This window comes from Urocitellus parryii, chromosome 3 (assembly GCF_045843805.1).
Source record: "Urocitellus parryii isolate mUroPar1 chromosome 3, mUroPar1.hap1, whole genome shotgun sequence".
Taxonomy (NCBI): domain Eukaryota; kingdom Metazoa; phylum Chordata; class Mammalia; order Rodentia; family Sciuridae; genus Urocitellus; species Urocitellus parryii.
Window position 1 is genome coordinate 80646491 of NC_135533.1, and position 19355 is coordinate 80665845.

The window sequence follows — 19355 nt, forward strand, 5'->3', positions numbered from 1 at the left end:
GGCTTAGGTAAGAAGGAAGGAGCTGCTCTGGACCAAATAGACTAAAGCTCTGATGTTGGACTCAACTGGACTTCTCGTATCTAAATGAACTGATTGATCTGTGAAAGCCAAGGAAAGCTATAGATCTACTCAAAGCTTCATCCAGGGGTGGAATGAGACATTCAGAGCTGGCTGTAGAGAACAGTGGTGAGAAAAATTAAAGGATTTTTCTGCTTGTATCTTATCAAATCCAGCTCATTTAATAAGCTATTTAGAATTCTCCCCCTATATCTGTGAGGAATTGGGTCCAGGACCCCCAAGAATACCAAAATTCTCATATGCTCAAGTCCCTTAAATAAAATGCTGTGATATTTGGATAAACCCAGATATATCCTCTCATATGCTTTGAATCATATCTAGACTAATTATAATACCTACTATAATGTAAATGCTACATAAGTAATTATTATACTGTATTACCTAGAGAATAAGGATGTGAAAAAATTTCTGTACCCATCCATTACAAATCTAATTTTTTCCAAATATTTTCAGTCTGAAGTTGGTTGCATGTGGAACCTGAGGATGTAGAGGGCTGGCTGATTATATATACTTAGTTTTATGGTAAAAACAGACAAACAAGTGAGTGCAAACAACATTTTAGTTGTTATTTATATCTTACCTTCACCTTTTTTCCTTATTTTATCTCTGAGAATGTTTTTCTTCCACCCTAAACAGATCTTCCAGTAACTGTCATCTTTGGGTTTAATCTCCAATATCAGGAATATCTATCTGCCTAACTGAATTATTAAAAAAAAAAAAACCTCATTGAGGAAACAGCATCTGTGAGCAGTATCTGATGTAGTACAAAATTAAAGTTTGAAAGGAAAAGAAAAAGGCACATCCCCCACATATACTTCTGGCTTCAAAGTGCTTCCCCACCCTCCTCTCTTGGCTTAGGTAAGAAACACAAGGCATGGGCAGGAGAGCAAGTGTGAAAAACATGCATGAATTTACAGTCCACACTATCATTACCTGACAAATCGATAGATTCCCTCTTGCTCAGAAAAGCAAATGGGATTTGGGGGTTTCCTTTGAGAAATATTTTTGCCATGGGTCTTCCTATTCTATCTGTAATATAAGTGAATAGAGAAAAAGACTTTGAAGCCTTCCTTCCCTGCTTTCTTTCTTTCAAAGGGACCAGCCTTGATGTTCTCAAAACTTCAAAAATTCCACTAAACTGTAACAGTGCCTAATGCTAATTACTGAGGTATACTATATAGTACTTGCAGCGTGCAGGTACTGTACAGTTAGCTCTCTGCTCAACTGATTTGAGCTTAATGAAACCCCGAGTGCTAACGGGGTCTCCTGGGTTCACTTAACAGTGTGATTCTCCCTCCGCATTCCAATCCATCCAGCGAGGATGTCACCAGGTAAAGCTCCTTACAGCACATCCCAATCCTCTCAGGTGCTTCAGTGGCTATTTCTGTCTACCTAATCAAATCTCAACCCCTCCCTCTGCAATTATAGATGTGAGACAATTCACCCTGCCCACCTCACAAAGGAGATTCTTTATTATTGCCACTTACGAACTGTACAATCCTGCCACATAGAAATGATACTCATTCCTTAAACCTACCCATCTCTGGCTTTTTGTTCATGCTGTTCTTTCTAATTAGAATGCTATTCTCTGTTCACTCTCACTGTCCCTTATGTCCAACATACATCCAAGGCTCTCCCTCCATGGGATGTATCTTAAACCTTTTTCTTTTGACCTTCACGGCACATTGTACTCACTACAGGAAACTGACATTACACTATCTTTTATTATAGCCTCTCACTGGTAAACAGCAAGCCGCTTGAAGACATGGACCACGCCATATTCTTTTTTGTTTTTTTTCCCTCTGAGTTCACGCAGTAGACCCAGAAAACCTGAAAACCAGCTCGATGAACTTCCAAACTGCTAAATCAGACAGTTATGCAGGCATGCTTACCAGTACTTAAAGATTTCTAATAGGTTAAAAACCAAAATGTTGGGCTGGGGATGTGGCTCAAGGGCAGCGCGCTCGCCTGGCATGCGTGCGGCCCGGGTTGGATCCTCAGCACCACATACCAACAAAGATGTTGTGTCCGCCGAAAACTAAAAAATAAATATTAAAGTTCTCTCTCTCTCTATCGCTTGCTCGCTCTCTCTCTCTCTCTCGCTCTCTCTTTAAAAAAAAAAAAAACCAAAATGCTTTTGATATACCTTTTGATAGGCATCATTTCATGAAAAGCCTCAAATAAGGAGAGAATTCCAGAATCAAACTCCAAACCCAACATGTTGAGGCCCATTCAATGAATACCAAGTTTTCTAAGTGATAATAAAAAGAAAACTACCCTTTTCAACCCTCTATTGTTGTTTAGAATTCATATGCATGCTTAATTAAATCTTTAATATAGCCTGTTGTAAATGCTTCATCACTCCAAGTGGATAATTTACGCTGTGATGTAAGACTGTGTGATAGCACACAGAAGGCATCAACAGAACACCTGGACAAGGTCAAAATGCATCAACCACCAACCTCTGTCAGCCTCTTACACATTTCTCACTTGGTCTTCATAAGTTGACAGCAGGCTAATACATTAACACCTGTGAATTATTTCCCTAAAAGATTTTCCCATATAGAAGTTCGTCTTTGTGTGTTTTTAACAGAAAAAGATTGAAAATAACCACAAAGTTTAAATATAGAGGACATGCTAAATCCATGAAATGAGATACTCAGCACCACTGTAAGTTCTCTAGGTAGTACTAATATTAGCCCTGGAAACACAGTAAAAACGAAAGACTACAAAATCAAAGGTTTGGGGGTTTTGTGTTTTAAATTAATATGCACACAAGAAAAATAACCTAGAAAATAATAAATCCTTCAGTGTTAATAATGGATTGCTTCTGAAGAGCTTCATTTGGGGCATTTTTTGATTAAAAAATTATGAAGTGTTGACATTCAACTTAAACAAGCCAAGTATCAGATGAATTTCGTGAAAGAAGCTGCAAAGCAAGATCAACAGTGTTGATAACCATCATATTTACTTTGACCTTCACGAATACAGGAAAGAATGCATGCTATTTCTATCTAGTATTTACATAACATGCCATTATATCCTAATTTGTACAGCAATATGAAACAACAGAAACTAATTTAAAATTTACCTTATTCTATCATCACCCAAAACAACAACAAAAACAAAAGCTCAAAAATTGTCCCTTTTTATATGCCCCTTGGTCCTTGTCCAATTATGGCTATAACAGTGACTTAAGTGTGCAAAATTACTTTCATCTAAGCCAGACATAATAAATCCTATTTTAAACAAATACACACAGAAGTGGCTCAATATGAAATGTTCATGGTTGTTCTTTTATAATTCCTTTGGCTTCCCTCAGAGAGGATTTCATAGTAACTTTGCAAACTTGTGATGTCAATATCCAGACTTATGGCTGAATGGTATATTTCTGTCCCTTGCCAATTAAAAAGTTCCTACTTTCTATGTGTACTGCATATCAAAATGGTTTTCTTCATCTTGGGAACAAATACCCAATACTATAATATTCAATACTATAATATTCAATACTATAATATTCATGTACACACACACAAAAAAAAAACCCCATAGGGCTCTTCCTCTATCTCTGAGGGACTCGCTGAGATACTCTTGAATGGTCTCCACTCACCTTTCTGAATAGATATTTTATTTACTTTTTATTATTTACTTATTTATTTTTTATGCTGGGGCTAAAACCCAGAGCTTCAACCTTACTTAGCACAACTAATACTGGACTACACCCCCAAGTCCCCAAACAAATGCTTTAAAATAAAGGTCCTCACATAGCCTCATTTCAGTAGGTGAAACAGCATGTATTAAGCTGTTCCCCAAAACCAATGCTCAGAGCTAGGGTTCCATTAGATCATCACATAATCTGGGTAGCCTCAGATAGTTTCTTTGGAATTAGAGATGATGACTTAGTAATTATTTTAAAAAGGTGTGTGTGTGTGTGTGTGTGTGTGTGTGTGTGTGTATTACACTTGAATTTTATGGTATTTGTGGATCTATTCCCAGGATGATAAAAACAATTTTGATGGGAAGGAAACATTGAACATATAACATTTTTTTATTAATAAGGGATGGCAGTATACTGTTCAGTGATCTGTTCAGGTATCAACAGCCACAGATTTGTAAAGTGTTAACTGTCAGATCCCAACTAAGGAGAACTGCAGGAGCTTTTTAAACCTGCTCTCTGTATGATCCCAGAGACCCAGAGACTGGCAGCCCACAACCCATGGCCCTCTGACACGGTAGCCAGGTAAGGGCAGCACCAACGCACAAACAGGGTAGGGAGTAGCAAGCCCTGCAGCTCCCCAAAAACAAATGAAACAAGCAATCTACACAAGGGATGTGCTACAACTGCATTGGCTCATTTAAAACAAACCTCAAAACAGATTTGATTTCTTAGGCCTTGCTTGATGCCTCCTCTCAGAACTCGGTCTACCTGGCCCTTCCCCAAATCATATATCATCTCTTCAGTCACTGAAACGGATATAGCCAGACTAAGGATTCTAGGTAGGAATTTTACTTTCCCCATATAGATAAGAAATAGAAGGTAACAAGATGTTTGTGATCCTGAGGCAGCCAGACAGGTTAGTCATTCCCTGGGGGACTAACTTAGTTTTTTTCCTCTGAAGAGACAAGCCTGCTCAGGTCTATGAGAGATTGAGGGGAGGAAATTAACTACACTCCATTTCTCAATACTCCAGAAAGGAAGAGGCAGACAGACAGTAAAGGAAGTACTGAGTGGAAACTAGGTGTTTGTATTTTTAAAATCCATTTTTAAATGGTTTTGGGAAAAAAATTATCACTTGATTATGCTTGTCACGTACTCATTGTGACAGATTCTCCCGCTTCCACTCACCCAACATTACTCAGACCTTGCTAACTTGGCAACCAGTCCCTTAAATGAGCCTCCAGTAGCCTATCATTTTAAAGGTTCATTGAAATCCAAATCCCGTGCTATTTCTGCTTCTTGAACGAGTATCAATATGATAGTTTCCAACTTAAAAAGCTGTCACTGCTATCTTCAGATACTACCACTCAAAGAGGAATTTACCCAGTGTATCGAATCCAAATTGTTGAGTCATCAAGAAGAACTGACTGAAGGACTCCTAGACACTTTAACTCCTTCATGCACTAAGGAAAGGTATAAATAGACCACTGTGGCAGATGCAGCTCAAAGAAAACGACTGAAGTTTCAGATGAAAGATGAGTTGTGGCAAATGGGAGAGGAGCTTTAAATGAGTAAAAGGAAAACAGGAGAACAGGCTCTGTTGCTGAGAAAACAGAGAATCTTTATAAGTTTGGGTCTTTGAATTTCATAGTGTCATGCTTCTGCTGGTGGGTCAACTGGTTCTCATTAAGACTGCCTCCTGGTGGTTCTGTAACAAGTGCTGCTCAAGAGAACTCTAAGGAAAAGAAGGCATGAAAGGAGAATCAGAGGCCCCAGTCCAGTGCAGGTCTTGTTAATAAGAGCACAATCAGATCAGTTTATCTACAAAGCAGGATCCCAAAAGGGGGAAAGTGAGAAGATGACTTTTGTAAAAAAGGATGCTAGAAAATCTGAAAGAACAAGTTCACGGTTGATGTGAAACAGATGGAACTTTGTCACATTCTTTAGACACCAAGCAGTGAAAAATGCTTTTGTGAAGTTGACATTGTACAGCAGTTAGTTATAGCCACTTTTTTTTCCCCTAGAGAGATGAAAAAATAAAATCTATAGCAGATTCCTTATTCTGTATTTCACCTAAAGTTCCATATCCTAACACAGGTTTATGCTTCTTGGAGCTATAGCTCCTTCCAGATCTTCTCAAACTGATAGCATCCACCTCTTTTATAACTTGGGTCCAACTGACAAGATTCTAGCTCTCTCAGAGTAGCAATGATTTGTACCTCAAGACTCTATGAGAAGGAATTTGAAAAATACCAGTATACACATCAGAGGATGCAGTTCTACGTTCAAGCCAGATGAACTGAGTCAAATGAGCCCAGGGATAGAGCAGAACCACACAACTAAAGAAATCTAAATGGATGAAAAGGATAAACTGAGTCAGCTCTGAGGAGGAATGCAGGGGGTGAGAGTGCCTGTCACATGGTCCAAGAATATTCAATATTGCTCACATCCCCATTGAGCTCTCTTCTTAAATTCTGAATGCCCCTTTTGTCATTTTAATTCCTCTCTCAAGATATGGGCATAGACTCCCCCGCCAGCACCAGGTCTGAGTTTCACTCTAGACACTCAAATTGTCTTCTCTTTCACCAGCCAAGTGGGCTGATTTTGATGGATCAAGCAGCATAGAGGACACTGTGAGCTACCACCCATTCACCAGTGATGTGTTGCCATCCAACCAAATAGGAATCCAACATACACATTTCGCAGTTGAGCTGAACACACATCACTGCAGGAGTTTGACAATTAAACCAGGAATAAAAATCACGTTTTACTCAAGTCCAGATTAAGATGTCTGTATTTCTCTCTCTCCACAATTTCCATCGTGAAAAAGAAGCCATTAGAAACAGAAATAACTAATAGGTTTTGTTTTGGGTGTTGGTCTTAAGTACATAGAGAATGAAGTCTAGAATTGGTTTTTACTCTTTTTTAAGGATGTCCAAGTTTCTATTACCTATTTTCGGACACTTCCCAAATAACTTCTCAGTTCTTATCAATGCCTCAATATTACCTTGTTTTCTAAATTTACATCCTTGAGAGCTGCTATGGTTTAGATATGAGGTGTCCCCCAAAATCTCACAAATGAGACAATGCAAGAAGGTTTGGAGGAGAAATGATTGGGTTATAGCCTTAATCCAATGACTTGATTAATTCCTGATGGGATTAACTGAATGGTGACTGGAGGCAGAGGGGGGGGTATGGTTGGAGGAAGTGGCTCATTGGGGGTATGGCTATGGGGTATATATTTTATATCTGGAAAATGGAGGGGGTTTTTTCCTTCTCTCTCTCTCTCTCTGCTTTCTGATCATCCTCTGCCACACTCTTGTGTTATGATGTTCAGCCTCACCTTGAGCCCTAAGGAATGAAGCCTGCTGTCTATATATTGAGACCTCTGAAACTGTGAGCCCCCAAATAAACTTTTCCTCTCCTAAATTTGTTCTGGTCAGATCATTTAGTCATCGCAAAAAAAAAAAAAAAAAAACTGACTAAAACAACAGCTATGGCTTTGAAACAATCCATAATGCACCATAAAATTTTCCCTATGTTTAGTCTTGAGCAAGCAGAACCCTAAGTTATAATATGAATATATAAAAGTTGCCTCATCAATTCTGAATACTCTGTTTGTCATGAACACTGGATGAAGTAAGTTTAAAAATAAGATTATGCTCAGAACTTCAAAGATGGAAACTAATAGGCTGAGGGACTCAAGGGACTTCCTCAGCTGACCAGTTTTATTGGTCCTGCAGAGACTCAGAGTCAAGTAAAAAAGAAAAGGGGTTTCAAGCTATCAAAAAAGCCAGGAGATATTATAAAGAGGCTAAGGTATAAATCATATGTGCAACAGGGAAACAGATTGATCCCAGATAACAATCGCCAGAGCATCTGTGAGGACTTCACATAAAGGCAAGGGTTCATTACATCCTGTCATTCCTTAAGCTGAAAACTTCCCACAGAATTATTTATTTAAGTTTTTGTATGTCAGGCACTTGGAAAGGTCACCATTCCCTGAAAAATTACTAGCTATATGATTGGACCATTTTAATTGTTCAGGCTTTATATAAAGTTGACAATTCTAAATCAGAAGGAATTATAAAGGCACTTTTACTTCTACTCATGCACTATTCCTCATGTCCTTCAATATGAAAATTCACTAGAATTGTCTTATAGAGTAGAATTTCAGGTATTTTTTAAATAGATTACAAGATCTTTCCTACTGATAAACCCAAGAGAAGGACTAGGAAATAAACTATTGGGATTAAAGAAATAAGGATTCTTTTTTTGTTTGTTTGTTTATTTTGTTTTGTTTCAAGAGACAGGTATACAAAACTTCCAAATTTGAAATAAAAAAAAAGGTGCATCTGCAAGAGGGCAGAGCTAACTGTACCGCTGGAAACCGCTGCCCCTTTCAACTGCCCCCAAAGCACACACACACCCTCAGAGAGAGCACATCAGCAACTCTACATTACAAACGTGACTTTTGTTTTCATTCCTTTACTGCCTGTACTCCTAGTACAGGAAAATGGTTAACTTGGGTGATGCATGTAAACATCTCTCTTGCTGTATGCGGTTAGCACCTGGGTAACTTAAAATGTATCTACCAGTGCCAACAGGTGCTACCACATTCTGAAGAGGTGAACCTAGCACAACAGTCCCTTAATAAAAGCTAACAGAATGACCAGTGGAATTTTAGAACTTGGAGAAACCTTAGAGATGGTTTGGCCCAACAGCTCAACTTGACCAAGTCACATTATTAGAAAAAAAAAAAGATCCTCAATCTCAGCACATATTTTTTTGTTGTTGTTGTTGTTTTGTCTTTTACTCTTCTAGGCTAAGCAAGCATCCTTTGAAAAGATGAAAATGTCTCCTCTGTCCTTTTATTCAAAAATGCCCCTCTTATTATTTACCTTGATTTATTCAGTCTTTCAGCTCAAGTATTTTCCCAGTTAGGTTACTTTAACTAAATTCATAGTGAACTCTTTTGAACTTGATTTCCAGGGTAAAAACCACCCAGTTGTTCCTCTCCCTGTCCTCTCCTCTCCCTGGTGATCTCTCACTGTGGGTCTTCCCTAGACTCCTTTTTCTACTCTGCTCTTGCATTTGTGACGTCTCTGTCTGCTTCAAAGGACTTAGCCCTGACCTCTGTGAACACCAGACTCATGTCTCCTGGTTTTCCCTGAATACTTGTATGTTCTTATCTCCACAAACATCAGTATGTACCCCCAAATCATCTCCCTTTCCACATACTTTACTCAACTTCTTAGAAGCATCAACGTGTGTCCATGCACGAGAATCTGGAACTTTATTTGTCTGACTCCCCTTCTACCTTTACCTAGCCCTACTGATTTTTAAGAATTCTTTATGTTCCTTATTGAACTTGTCTTTCTTTTGATTTCCACAAAATCTACCATAACCTAGGCTTTCCTCAATCTCCAACTGTCTCCCTTCTTCCAACCTTCTTCTTTCTTAAATATTCACTTCATCAAATTAATCTGTTGTTAAAAAAAATCTTTCATTTTTTAAACTAATGCCTTCTCCTCTAATGAGGTGGGTGTACTATTTTCCCACTGCACCTTCTTATTCCCACACCTGCCCACAGTAAGTCCTGCAGCTAGAAGAAATCTCCAAGATCATCACCTGCTCAAAGCTCTGCTGTCTTCAGTGGTGGTACAGTCACCTCTGCAACTGTTCTTGCATTTAAAATCTAGATATCACATTCTCTGGTTTTCAGTTTCCAACCATATCCTGTGTCAATTTTCTAATCTACCTGTCTTGCCTTCTTGGTATGGCTGTAGGAACCAAATCTTACATATCTTTACCATTTCTGAAATAAATGTTCTATATTATGAAAAAAATGAGAAATGACATTTAAGAGAACCTGATTAGGAGAGAAAACATTCTGAGCTCAGTTTCTGGTTTTGTTCCTTTCTAGCTGGGTGAAAATACTTAACCTCTACAAGATCTCATATCTGCAAAACAGAAGTAATACCGGCTACTTCATAGAACTGTGGTGTAATTTAGCAGAATGTATACACATGTGTATGTACATGTACCCATACATACATATAGTATATAACATGGTATCGGACCCAGAGTGAGTGATTTTTTTAAGATGTCAATTATTATTTTGTTTACAATAGGCACTCCTCCATTTGGGTCCATATTTTAAACAATAGAAGCCATGCTAAATATTTTTTTTCATAATATGCTGTCAATATTTCATTTCATGTGACATTTTATACGACCCATCACTATACCTAATAAAAAAATTACTTTCCTAAGCTGCATGCCAGAAGAGTAGGACAAACAACTTTCATTCTTCAAGCTATGCCCAGGTGACAAAACTGATGCATAACACTGTGCAGATAGTTTCATCCATACATATAACCCAATCAAGTGTGATTTTATGTAATAATCGTTTTATTAATGGAATTCAAGCAGAATAAAGAATCTTTGGGAAGTGTAGAAAAGCTTCCAAATAGCCAGGTCAATGGGTAAGATTTTGTAACTCAGGATTGCTAGAGCCTGTCAAAAAAAGGTTTGATGATTAATGACCTCAGCCAACTTTTGCTATGAAGAAAGGCATGAACTCTCCTTCAACCAGCAATGCTCTTACCAAGTTGAATCAGTGGCTTTAAAAACCACAATGACAATGGTGTAGTACAGTACATTAAAATCCAATGTCCTGGCTGAGGATGTTGCTCAGTGGTAGAGTGTTTGCCTAGCAAGTGGGAGGCCCTGGGTTCAAACCACAGTACTGCAAAAATACAAAGACAAAAACTAACCAACCAACCAACAAAAACCAACATCTTGCCCTTTTGTTACCTAAAGTATTTCTCCCATAATAAAACAGATAGTCTTTTGTACTTTGTGCAGCAGATCACAATTTTTCCTAGGTTAAATCATACTGGATTTAAACAATCAGATACTATGCCTCCACGAAGACTGCAGGAACTTTCCACCAGGGATATCTGCAATCTTGCAAAAGCATTTGCATCGGAGCACAGAAAGTCAAATCCACTTTCTCTCTGCCATGCCTTGGGTCTCCCACAATGAAGAGCAGCCACAGGGCAAATCTCTCTCTCCACCACCACCCAAACAGGCTTCCTTGGAAAACCCAGCCTCATTATTTCTGCACCTCTAGACAGGGAAATTGCAAGGCCTTACCGCAGAGGTTAGACGAGCAAGAATCTCATCACTGCTTTCTTCGGCGTCTTCAATTTTCTGATGAGACCTTTGAGAAACAAAAAACAAAGTATTCAACTTCGGTCACTCAAATTTATCTTCCAAGTTATAAGGAATAAAGGGTAACAAATGACACCATCATTATGACATAAGTGACAGGACTGTGTTGTAAAACCATAGAAACACAATCCTGTTGCAAGACAACTATTTCTTAAACATTAATTAGTAAAAATCTTTTTATACCTGGGCGCAGTGGTGCACACTTATAATCCCAATGGCTGGGGAGGTCAAGGCAGAATAATCACAGCCTCAGCAATTTAGTGAGACCGTAAGCAACTCAGAGAGACCCTGTCTCTAAATAAAAAATTAAAAAGGGCTGGGATATGACTCAGTGGTTAAGCACCCCTGGGTTCAATCCATGGTATACCCCCCCAAAATGCACCAACTGAATTCTAAGGATCGAGTGCTTTTCTTCAAATATCACAGAATAACCCTGACACACCCAATACAGATATGGGCATGCACAAAAGCACGTCAGAATATAAGGTGGTTAAGTGCTAAAATTTCTTCTAGATATAAATGAAATCCAAGCTTTAAAAAAGTATAAAATGTGAATTTTTCACTATACTTGAGTTTTAGTTTAAACAACTTTTCTGTGAAATAGTATGTTTTAGGCCTAATACTATAATGGAAATTATGGAAATACAAACGGCAGAAGAAATCTGCTTTATCGTCACGAGACCATAGCCCAGTTGAAAAGCCAAAAAACAAAAACAAAAACAAAAACAAAAAACCCCATGCATTTGTGAAATAACTAACAGGGTAAGGTAGATCAGTTTGTTTGTTTAGGAAAAGTCACATTAAAAGTGTTTTTACTAGTTCATTATAATTATACATTATAATCATATATGCATAGAACATAAATTGTTCCATTTCAGTCCCAGTTCTTCCTCTTTCCTTCCCTTCTTCTTTCCCCCATTCCCCTCCCTCCACTCTGCTGGTCTTCCTTCTATTTATTTATTGTTTTGTAATTGGAACTTTATATAGATATACACATAGGTGGAATTCACTGTGGTATATTCACATAGGATCATAGTGTGATTTGGTCAATTTCATGCTACTGTTCCTCCCTTTTCATGTCCCTTCTCCCTCCCCCCTCAATCCCCTTCCTCTACTCCACCAAACTCCTTCTATTTTCAAGGGATCCCCTCAGCCACCCTGCTTTCATTCCTTCTTTTGCTCTAGCTTCCACATATGAGGAAAAAAATTTGACCCTTGACTTTCTGTCTGGTTTATTTAACTTAGTATGTTGTTCTCCAGTTCCGCCCATATACCAGCAAATGCCATAATTTCATTCTTCTTTATGGTCAATTAAAACTCCATTGTGTATATATACCATATTTTCTTAATCTATTCATCTGTTGACAGGTACCCGGGCTGGTTCCATAACTTGTGAGTTATTGTGAGTTGTGCTGCTATAAACATTGATGTGCCTGTGTCACTACAGCATGCTGATTTTAGTTCTTCAGCATAAATACCAAGGAATGGGATAGCTGGGTTATATGGTAGTTGGTAGTTCATTCCCAGTCTTTTGAATACTCTCCATACTGCTACCCTAAGTGGTTTTACTTAAAAAATCATATTTTTAACTTAAGTTGTGAAAAAATTTCCATTACGCAAATGAATATACTAATATAAAATTTTCTACTTAAGAAAAATCTTACAAATGACATTTTTTTCCTGGTTTGATCAAAGAAAAAAAATTGACTAATGCCAACTGAATATATAAAATTGTCTCCCAAATCTATTTCCACAAGTAATCCCTTTCGACACATTCTATGCATGCGGAGGGTTTCACAGTAATTGCCCTGTAGAGCCATGTTATCAGAATCACAATCCAGTGATTGATTTCAATCTCAGAAGCGGCAGTGGGCCACCTGGAGCACAGGCCTTGTGGGGCAGGAAGGTTTCTCCCAGCTCACAGGAGAGCTGAGCAGCAACTCTTCAAGAAGGGAAAAGCTAGTCGGATCAATTCCAGCATTGGCTTCTTGCTTCTGTAAATGTTATTACACCCTTTTTCAAGAATAAAAAAAAAAAGTTACATGCTTTAAATCAAAGCGATGAATTACAAGCCACTGCCTTTACAAGAATTGCTAGATGCAGGTATAGAGCAGTGCTCAGGTTATCAAATACCTTAATTACTCATGCAGCAGAAAGATATCTGAAAATCTTGCTAATGATCTGCCCAATAAAAAGAGTGGGAATGAGCACTCTGCCTTGGCATATTTTTTTTTTTAAAAAAACCTGGATAATGAGTCTGTCAAACAGCAAATTTTATTATTAAAATTCTACTGAGAAGAGATCTATCTATCTGAAATCCTTTACAACCTAAGCTACCAAACCAGACTTACGTGATTAAGCTAAAGTGACCGGAGGGATCTGACAGGAAATTAAGAGCCAAGCACCCTAGAGACAAGGGCACCAAGCAAGGGCTTCTGCTTTGTCTGTCTTAGAGAGCATGGGTTGGTGCTGCCTCTTCGTGATTCTCAGACCCCAAAAGATCCCTGGAGGATTAGTTAATGGGCATGAGGTGTTTAGTGCTAGCACAGATTCTGCCATGAATCTATTTCCAATAAACTGCTGAAAGAAATTCAAAATTCCAAGGGAAGCACACGTGTACATGACTGGTAATGGTTATTTCATGAGCAATTGGCTGAGCTGTGGTTGCTCGAGTGACAAATAATTCAGTCCCTGCTCAGAAGCAAAACTATCTTTCATCATTCTTCCAGCACAAAACATACCTTGGCAAAAACGTTTCTGAAGGAAATAGATATGAAAGAGAGTGATGATCTCCTGGGAGCTATCCTGCCGCCCATATCCCACTTTTACTACCTCAGTCACCACGATTTAGATTTATACCCAGAACTCCCAAATCCTTCTCTAGCTTCTGAATCCCCCTGAGCTTCCCTGTTTCTCCATCTGCCTTCAAAATGACTCTATGTGGCAATTCCAGGAACTTTATGCTCACCCATGTGAGCCTCTGATAGGTTCCGTGAACTGCACCTAACTCACACTGACCCCTTTGCCTCCAGCCCACACCATCTCTCCGGGCCTCTCACTCCTTGTGGCACCCAGGTCACACCATGGCCATCTCTTCCTTGACCAACTGCCACATCCTCCTCTTTCCTTTGGTCCCTCCCTCCCTGCCAGGCCTCTCAGACAGTCCAGGCATTTGACCCCTCGTGAATACATAACTCTGATCACCTTCCAATCCACTTGTTTGGGTCTATTCTCTCTTCCTCTGCCCAATCTCCTATAGATACCAACATTACCTCTCGAGAGCCCAGGTCTGGGCTCGCCATTCCCAGACCAGACTCTTCAGGTTTATCCCCACTGCCTGCTGAGAGCTCTAAACTTCAGAAACATTCTTCCTTTCCTGCCAACAGAACTCAGTCTCCCCTCCACCTGCAGCCACCTGCATCTCACCTAATGTAAAGGAGGCTCAGGGGAACAGGACTGGCCCTCACAAGCAGACAGCTAAAGAGCTTGAGAAAGAAGGAGGGAGAAAAAGAGAGGACAGCGCTTGGCTACTCTTCTACCATACTGCCATGACTTTTTACCTTATTCCACCAACTCAACTCTATATGTCAAAACGCCCACAAATATGATTCACTTTTCTTAGCAAATGTATTCTTATAAAATGTAAATAAAGTCTTATTTATATGTGCAAATACACATCAGTGCAACCCAGGAAAGTTCTCACTTATCAGATCAAGTAGATAAGGAAACAAATGCTGCAGAAAAAAATATCAAGTCTAATATTTGCATATTTTCCATTATTACCAAAGGGGGCTGTGAACAAGAGAGAAGCTGTGGGTTTGGTGTATCAGTGGTTAAAGAAAAGAAACAAGGAAACTTTGGCGGGAATCAGCAACTAATAGCAGTAGCAAGTGACAGACAGGAGAGAAAGGGAGTCACCCCAAGAAGGGAGACCCATCCCTGAGTGTTTGTGCCAGTAGGAAGCTCTCAGCCAGCAAGTTCTGTCTTTGGGAATTCTCCTGGTTGCTTCTCAAGGACTCTGTTTACCAACAGGCCAGGCCAGAGCTGGTTAATTCTCCAAGGGAGAGTGCTGAGTCCTGGTGCCGATGTCTTTATAAGTTTCTGAGATCTAATATTTAAGGGTGCTACTGTAAGGATTCAGGATGGCAGAAGCCTTGCTCCTCTGCCCTTGTCCCACCAACCATCAAACTGGATACATCATCATTCTACTCACCCCTCCCCCAAAGAGAAAAGAACAAGCTTCCTTAATGGGTGGCAGCTCCCCCCTTCTAGCTGGAAATCGTCCTTGACCTCCCTCTCCCTCACACTCTCTGCTATACCCATCCTGAAATCCTGTTGGCTGTTCCTTGAAAGTGGATCTCCCACTTCTCACCACCTCCATTACCACCACTGTGGTCACAGCCACACCTCTCGCCTGGACCCAAGAGCCACAGTGATCTTGCAAAAATGTAAGATATAGCACATCTCTCCTCACTCAGAATCCTGGAGTGACTAGCTCCCTATCTCACTCAGATAAAACCAAAGTCGTCTTTAAAGAGTATAAACAGTGTATATTTAAGGTGTACAGGGTGGTGATTTGATCTCTGTAAATACTGTATATTTAATGGTCAGTATCCATACCCATCCGCATGCTAGATCCTCAGAACTTGCTCAAACTCATGACTGAAAGTTTAAACCCTTTGATCAACATTGTTCCCTTTCCCTGCCCTTAACTGTGATATTCTGAAGAGGTCCATATTGCTTAACAGAGCAAATTCCTATCCTATCTTTTTTTTTTCTTAAAGTAAGATGGTAGAAGAATAAGAATTACATTTTTCTTGAGATCTTGATATCATGAATGCAAACACCTGTTCACCTCTTGAAAGAAAATCATTTTTCATAGAGACTAGTTATGCTGACAGAGGAAATTTACAAAACAGTGACAGATTGTGAATATGACAGGTTTCATTAAAGGTCCAGGGTACACAGTAATATATTGGTCTAAAATTAAATAAAATCAGATACTGATATCTTTTGCACATTTTATTTTGAGGAATTGAAGACAAACACTTCATATTTCATTAAACAGATTCATTTCAAAGGCTCACGTACCCCAATCCTAAAAACCTTTTTTTGAACCCAGGACCTCATACATGCTAGGCTCAACTCGTGACTGAAAGTTTGAACCCTTTTATCAACCTCATATATGCTAGGCTCAACTCATGACTGAGCCTAGTGCTCTACCATGAGCTACCCCAGCACTTACAAGTTCAATTTTTGCTAGAATTCCTGTAGTACAATTAACTTAAGATGTGCTCTGGCCCAGTGCGGTGATACAGGCCTATAATCTCAGTGGCTCTGGAGTCTGAGACAGAAGGATCCAGAGTTCAAAGCCACCCTTGGCAACTGCAAGGTGCTAAGCAACTGAGTGAGAACCTGTCTCTAAATAAAATACAAAAAAAAAAGGGCCGGTGATGTGGCTCAGTGGTTGAGTGCCCCCGAGTTCAATCCCTGGTACCTGACCTACCCCTCCGCAAAAGATGTGCTCTGATAAAGAGTAAGCCATCTGTTCCCATATGTGGAATAAGCCTTGTCTATAAACAATGGAAATTTTGGAGGACTCCAGGCTTCCTTGGGAGAGGGAGTGATGAGTAATAACAAAGACTAAGAGCAGAGTAATATTTTCTATAAAAACATTTAAAAAGACAGATGGAAATTTTGTCACCTAAAATCTTAATACAAAATTTCAGCTGAGTTTCACTATGGAAAAGGTTTTGGAAAATACTTGAAAAACTATTTTTTTTACCTGAACAGTGTTGCTTTCTATCCAGGTGTCATGAGAATCCAATGAGAGAATGTCAGAAGTATGCATGGTAGATTTGAGACATTGGAATGGCAGACTTGAACTTGAGCTACCCAGTCAGAGGGTGTGAATCCAGCATCTTTCAGAAACTAAGACTGCCAGTGGAGTTCTCATGTTGCTTACCCATGTCAGGTAAAAGGAGAAATTAAGCAGGATGAGCATAAAGAGAGCAGAGGTGAGGGAGACCGGAGGTGGGAGTGGGGGGTGGGTGCCATGTTTCACAGGGTGCTAAGGGGACCTGAATTTTGGGAGCTGTTGCTGCAGAGCTGACATTAAATACATGACTGGGTGAGGGGATATACAAAGAGGGAACAGAAAAGCAGAGAGGACTAAAGACTGCTCTGGGACACTCTGTGTTTAGAGGTTAGTATTTTAAAAACAGGTTTTATTATTGTTCAGGTGTGGCCAACCTGAATAATCAGAGGACACTGGATTCAGAGAAGACTGTCGCTGAAAAGATTTACAGTTCCCAAGAGGAAGGGGAATGACATACTTCAAGGGGCCATATGGTCAGTCAGGAGGCAGGAAAAATGCTGGCATGAATTTTCTGTGGTTCCCACAAGCCATACCAGATAAAGTAGGATATACAGGCTGGGATCTGACTAGTTTGAATAATTTCACCAGGCCCTGGGGCATAGAGGCTGCCCTTAGTTGCCTGGTACCTGAGCCTGGGGTGATTAGGGAGGTGGAAAGTGGCCCTGAGGTGGAAGAAGGCTGGGCTAGGATTGGTTGATCTGCATATAAAAGGTAAGCTTGCAGGAGTGGTCTCTAGAAATTGACTGTCTTTGAATGGGGCAGTCTCTCCAGAGTCAGCAAGACATCAGTGCACTGAAGCTATAGGAAGAGGAAGAATAAGCAAGGGAGCCTGCAAAAGAGAGGCCAGTGGGATAAAGAACCAAGGATGCCAAGTGGCAAGTCTGCTTCCAGAAGGCAGTGATCAGGTGTGCCATGGGACGCTGGCCTGTCAAGTAAGACGAGGACTGAAAATCAAACACTGCATTTGGCAACATGTAGACCTGTGCACATAACAGTGACGCTTTCAGTAGAGAAAGTATCAGCTGGGACAGGAGAGCCTCCCATGTCGTCCGCTGTCAAGAACAAGGGGTCCAGGGACCCACACCACTCATCATGTCTCTGGATGATGTCTAGTTGAGGAACAGAGCAAGATGCTGAGAGATTGAGCTCTTGTACCAAAACATGGTCAGTGGTTTAAAAAAGATTTTTAAAAATTACTATATTAAAATGATTTTACTGGATTGGACAAAAATTTGGGACTTCTTCTCCTTCTGACTACCCAATGGGATGGTGGCTCATATAGACAACAAACACAAGACCCCACTAGTAAAAGACACAGAAGCTATATTTTTTTTCTTTACATATCTAAGTGTAACCTGTGTTCAATTTCGGCAACCCTCTACAAGTCTTTTAATAATAGCATAAGCATCAATTGCTCTGTAACTGGAAAGATTTTTATATATCCAAGGATCACAGGCTCTGTCTGCTCAGACACCTGCCCCTCTCACACCTGGTGAGTTGGGAGCTGTCATAAAGGCCTAGATTCTTGGCCTAGATCCTCAAGTAAGTTAATGTTGGAGAGAAACATCTTCCTGGTCCTGAAGGAATGACCAGGCTGCCTCTCTACACTGTTACTTCTTCATTCTTCATCGATTCTTCCTCTCCTCCTACCCAAAACACAAGAGCAGAGTTTAGGAAAAAGTACACCCTGGGTAACTTGACTTGGCTGTCAGTCTGAATGAGGAACCATGACTGTTCTCTTTGCCCAGGATAGCCCCCTTGACAACCAATTCTCTCCTTTTGAATTATCTATTCAGTTGGGGTACAAAAGTTATTTTGTTTAGAACAGAAATTTTGTTCCCTCAAACTATCCTGGAAACTTGAAGCAGCTTCATTTTCCCTCCTACTTTAAACATTCTTTTTTAAATAAAAAAAAAAGAAAAGAAATCCCCTTTATTTTTTTTCTCTTTTAGAAATGCATTTGTATAGAACAGAATTGTGTTTACATAGAGACATTAAGTGGTTCTCTCAAATTATTTGAAAGACAGAGAGAAGATGGCAAATTAGAGGGACCTAATAGGTAGACACTAATAGCTCTTGAATATCAAAAAGCTTATTAAAAAGAAAAAGGTTTTCAGCCCATAAATAAACAACATGAATGAACAATATAAGAATCCAGAGGGATTTAAGTAGAATGGATCAAAATGAAACAACATACAGCTAAGAGTGACACAGAAGAGTGGATTTAAATGTTTTTATTTTTATTTATTTTTTTATTACAAAGAGCAAGAGCAATAAGTTACCCAAAAAAAGATCAATGCAGATCAGAGACATTATGAAAGTTTTATGGTCAAGGTAGGACTTGGGCTCCCCCTTGAGGGTTGGGTAGAAGTTAACTCACAAGGACAGAGGCAGAGAAGAGAGCAAGAGCATCACATCACAGGAGGAATAACTGGTGTGGGCCAGAGGCTGAAGAGGTTGAGATTGGCAGGTCAGAGCAGGAGTTAGGATGGAAACATAGGT

At 39.6% G+C, this 19355-nt stretch overlaps 1 protein-coding gene across 2 annotated transcripts in view; it reads right to left on the minus strand.

Moving 5' to 3' along the window:
* The window catches only part of Rapgef5 (Rap guanine nucleotide exchange factor 5), a 228356-nt gene that overhangs the window by 159339 nt on the left and 49662 nt on the right, over window positions 1-19355 (minus strand). For both annotated transcript variants that reach the window (XM_077796732.1, XM_077796731.1), the window contains exon 6: window positions 10898-10964. In XM_077796732.1, the coding sequence (XP_077652858.1) occupies window positions 10898-10964 (67 nt within the window). The remainder of the gene's footprint in view (window positions 1-10897; window positions 10965-19355) is intronic.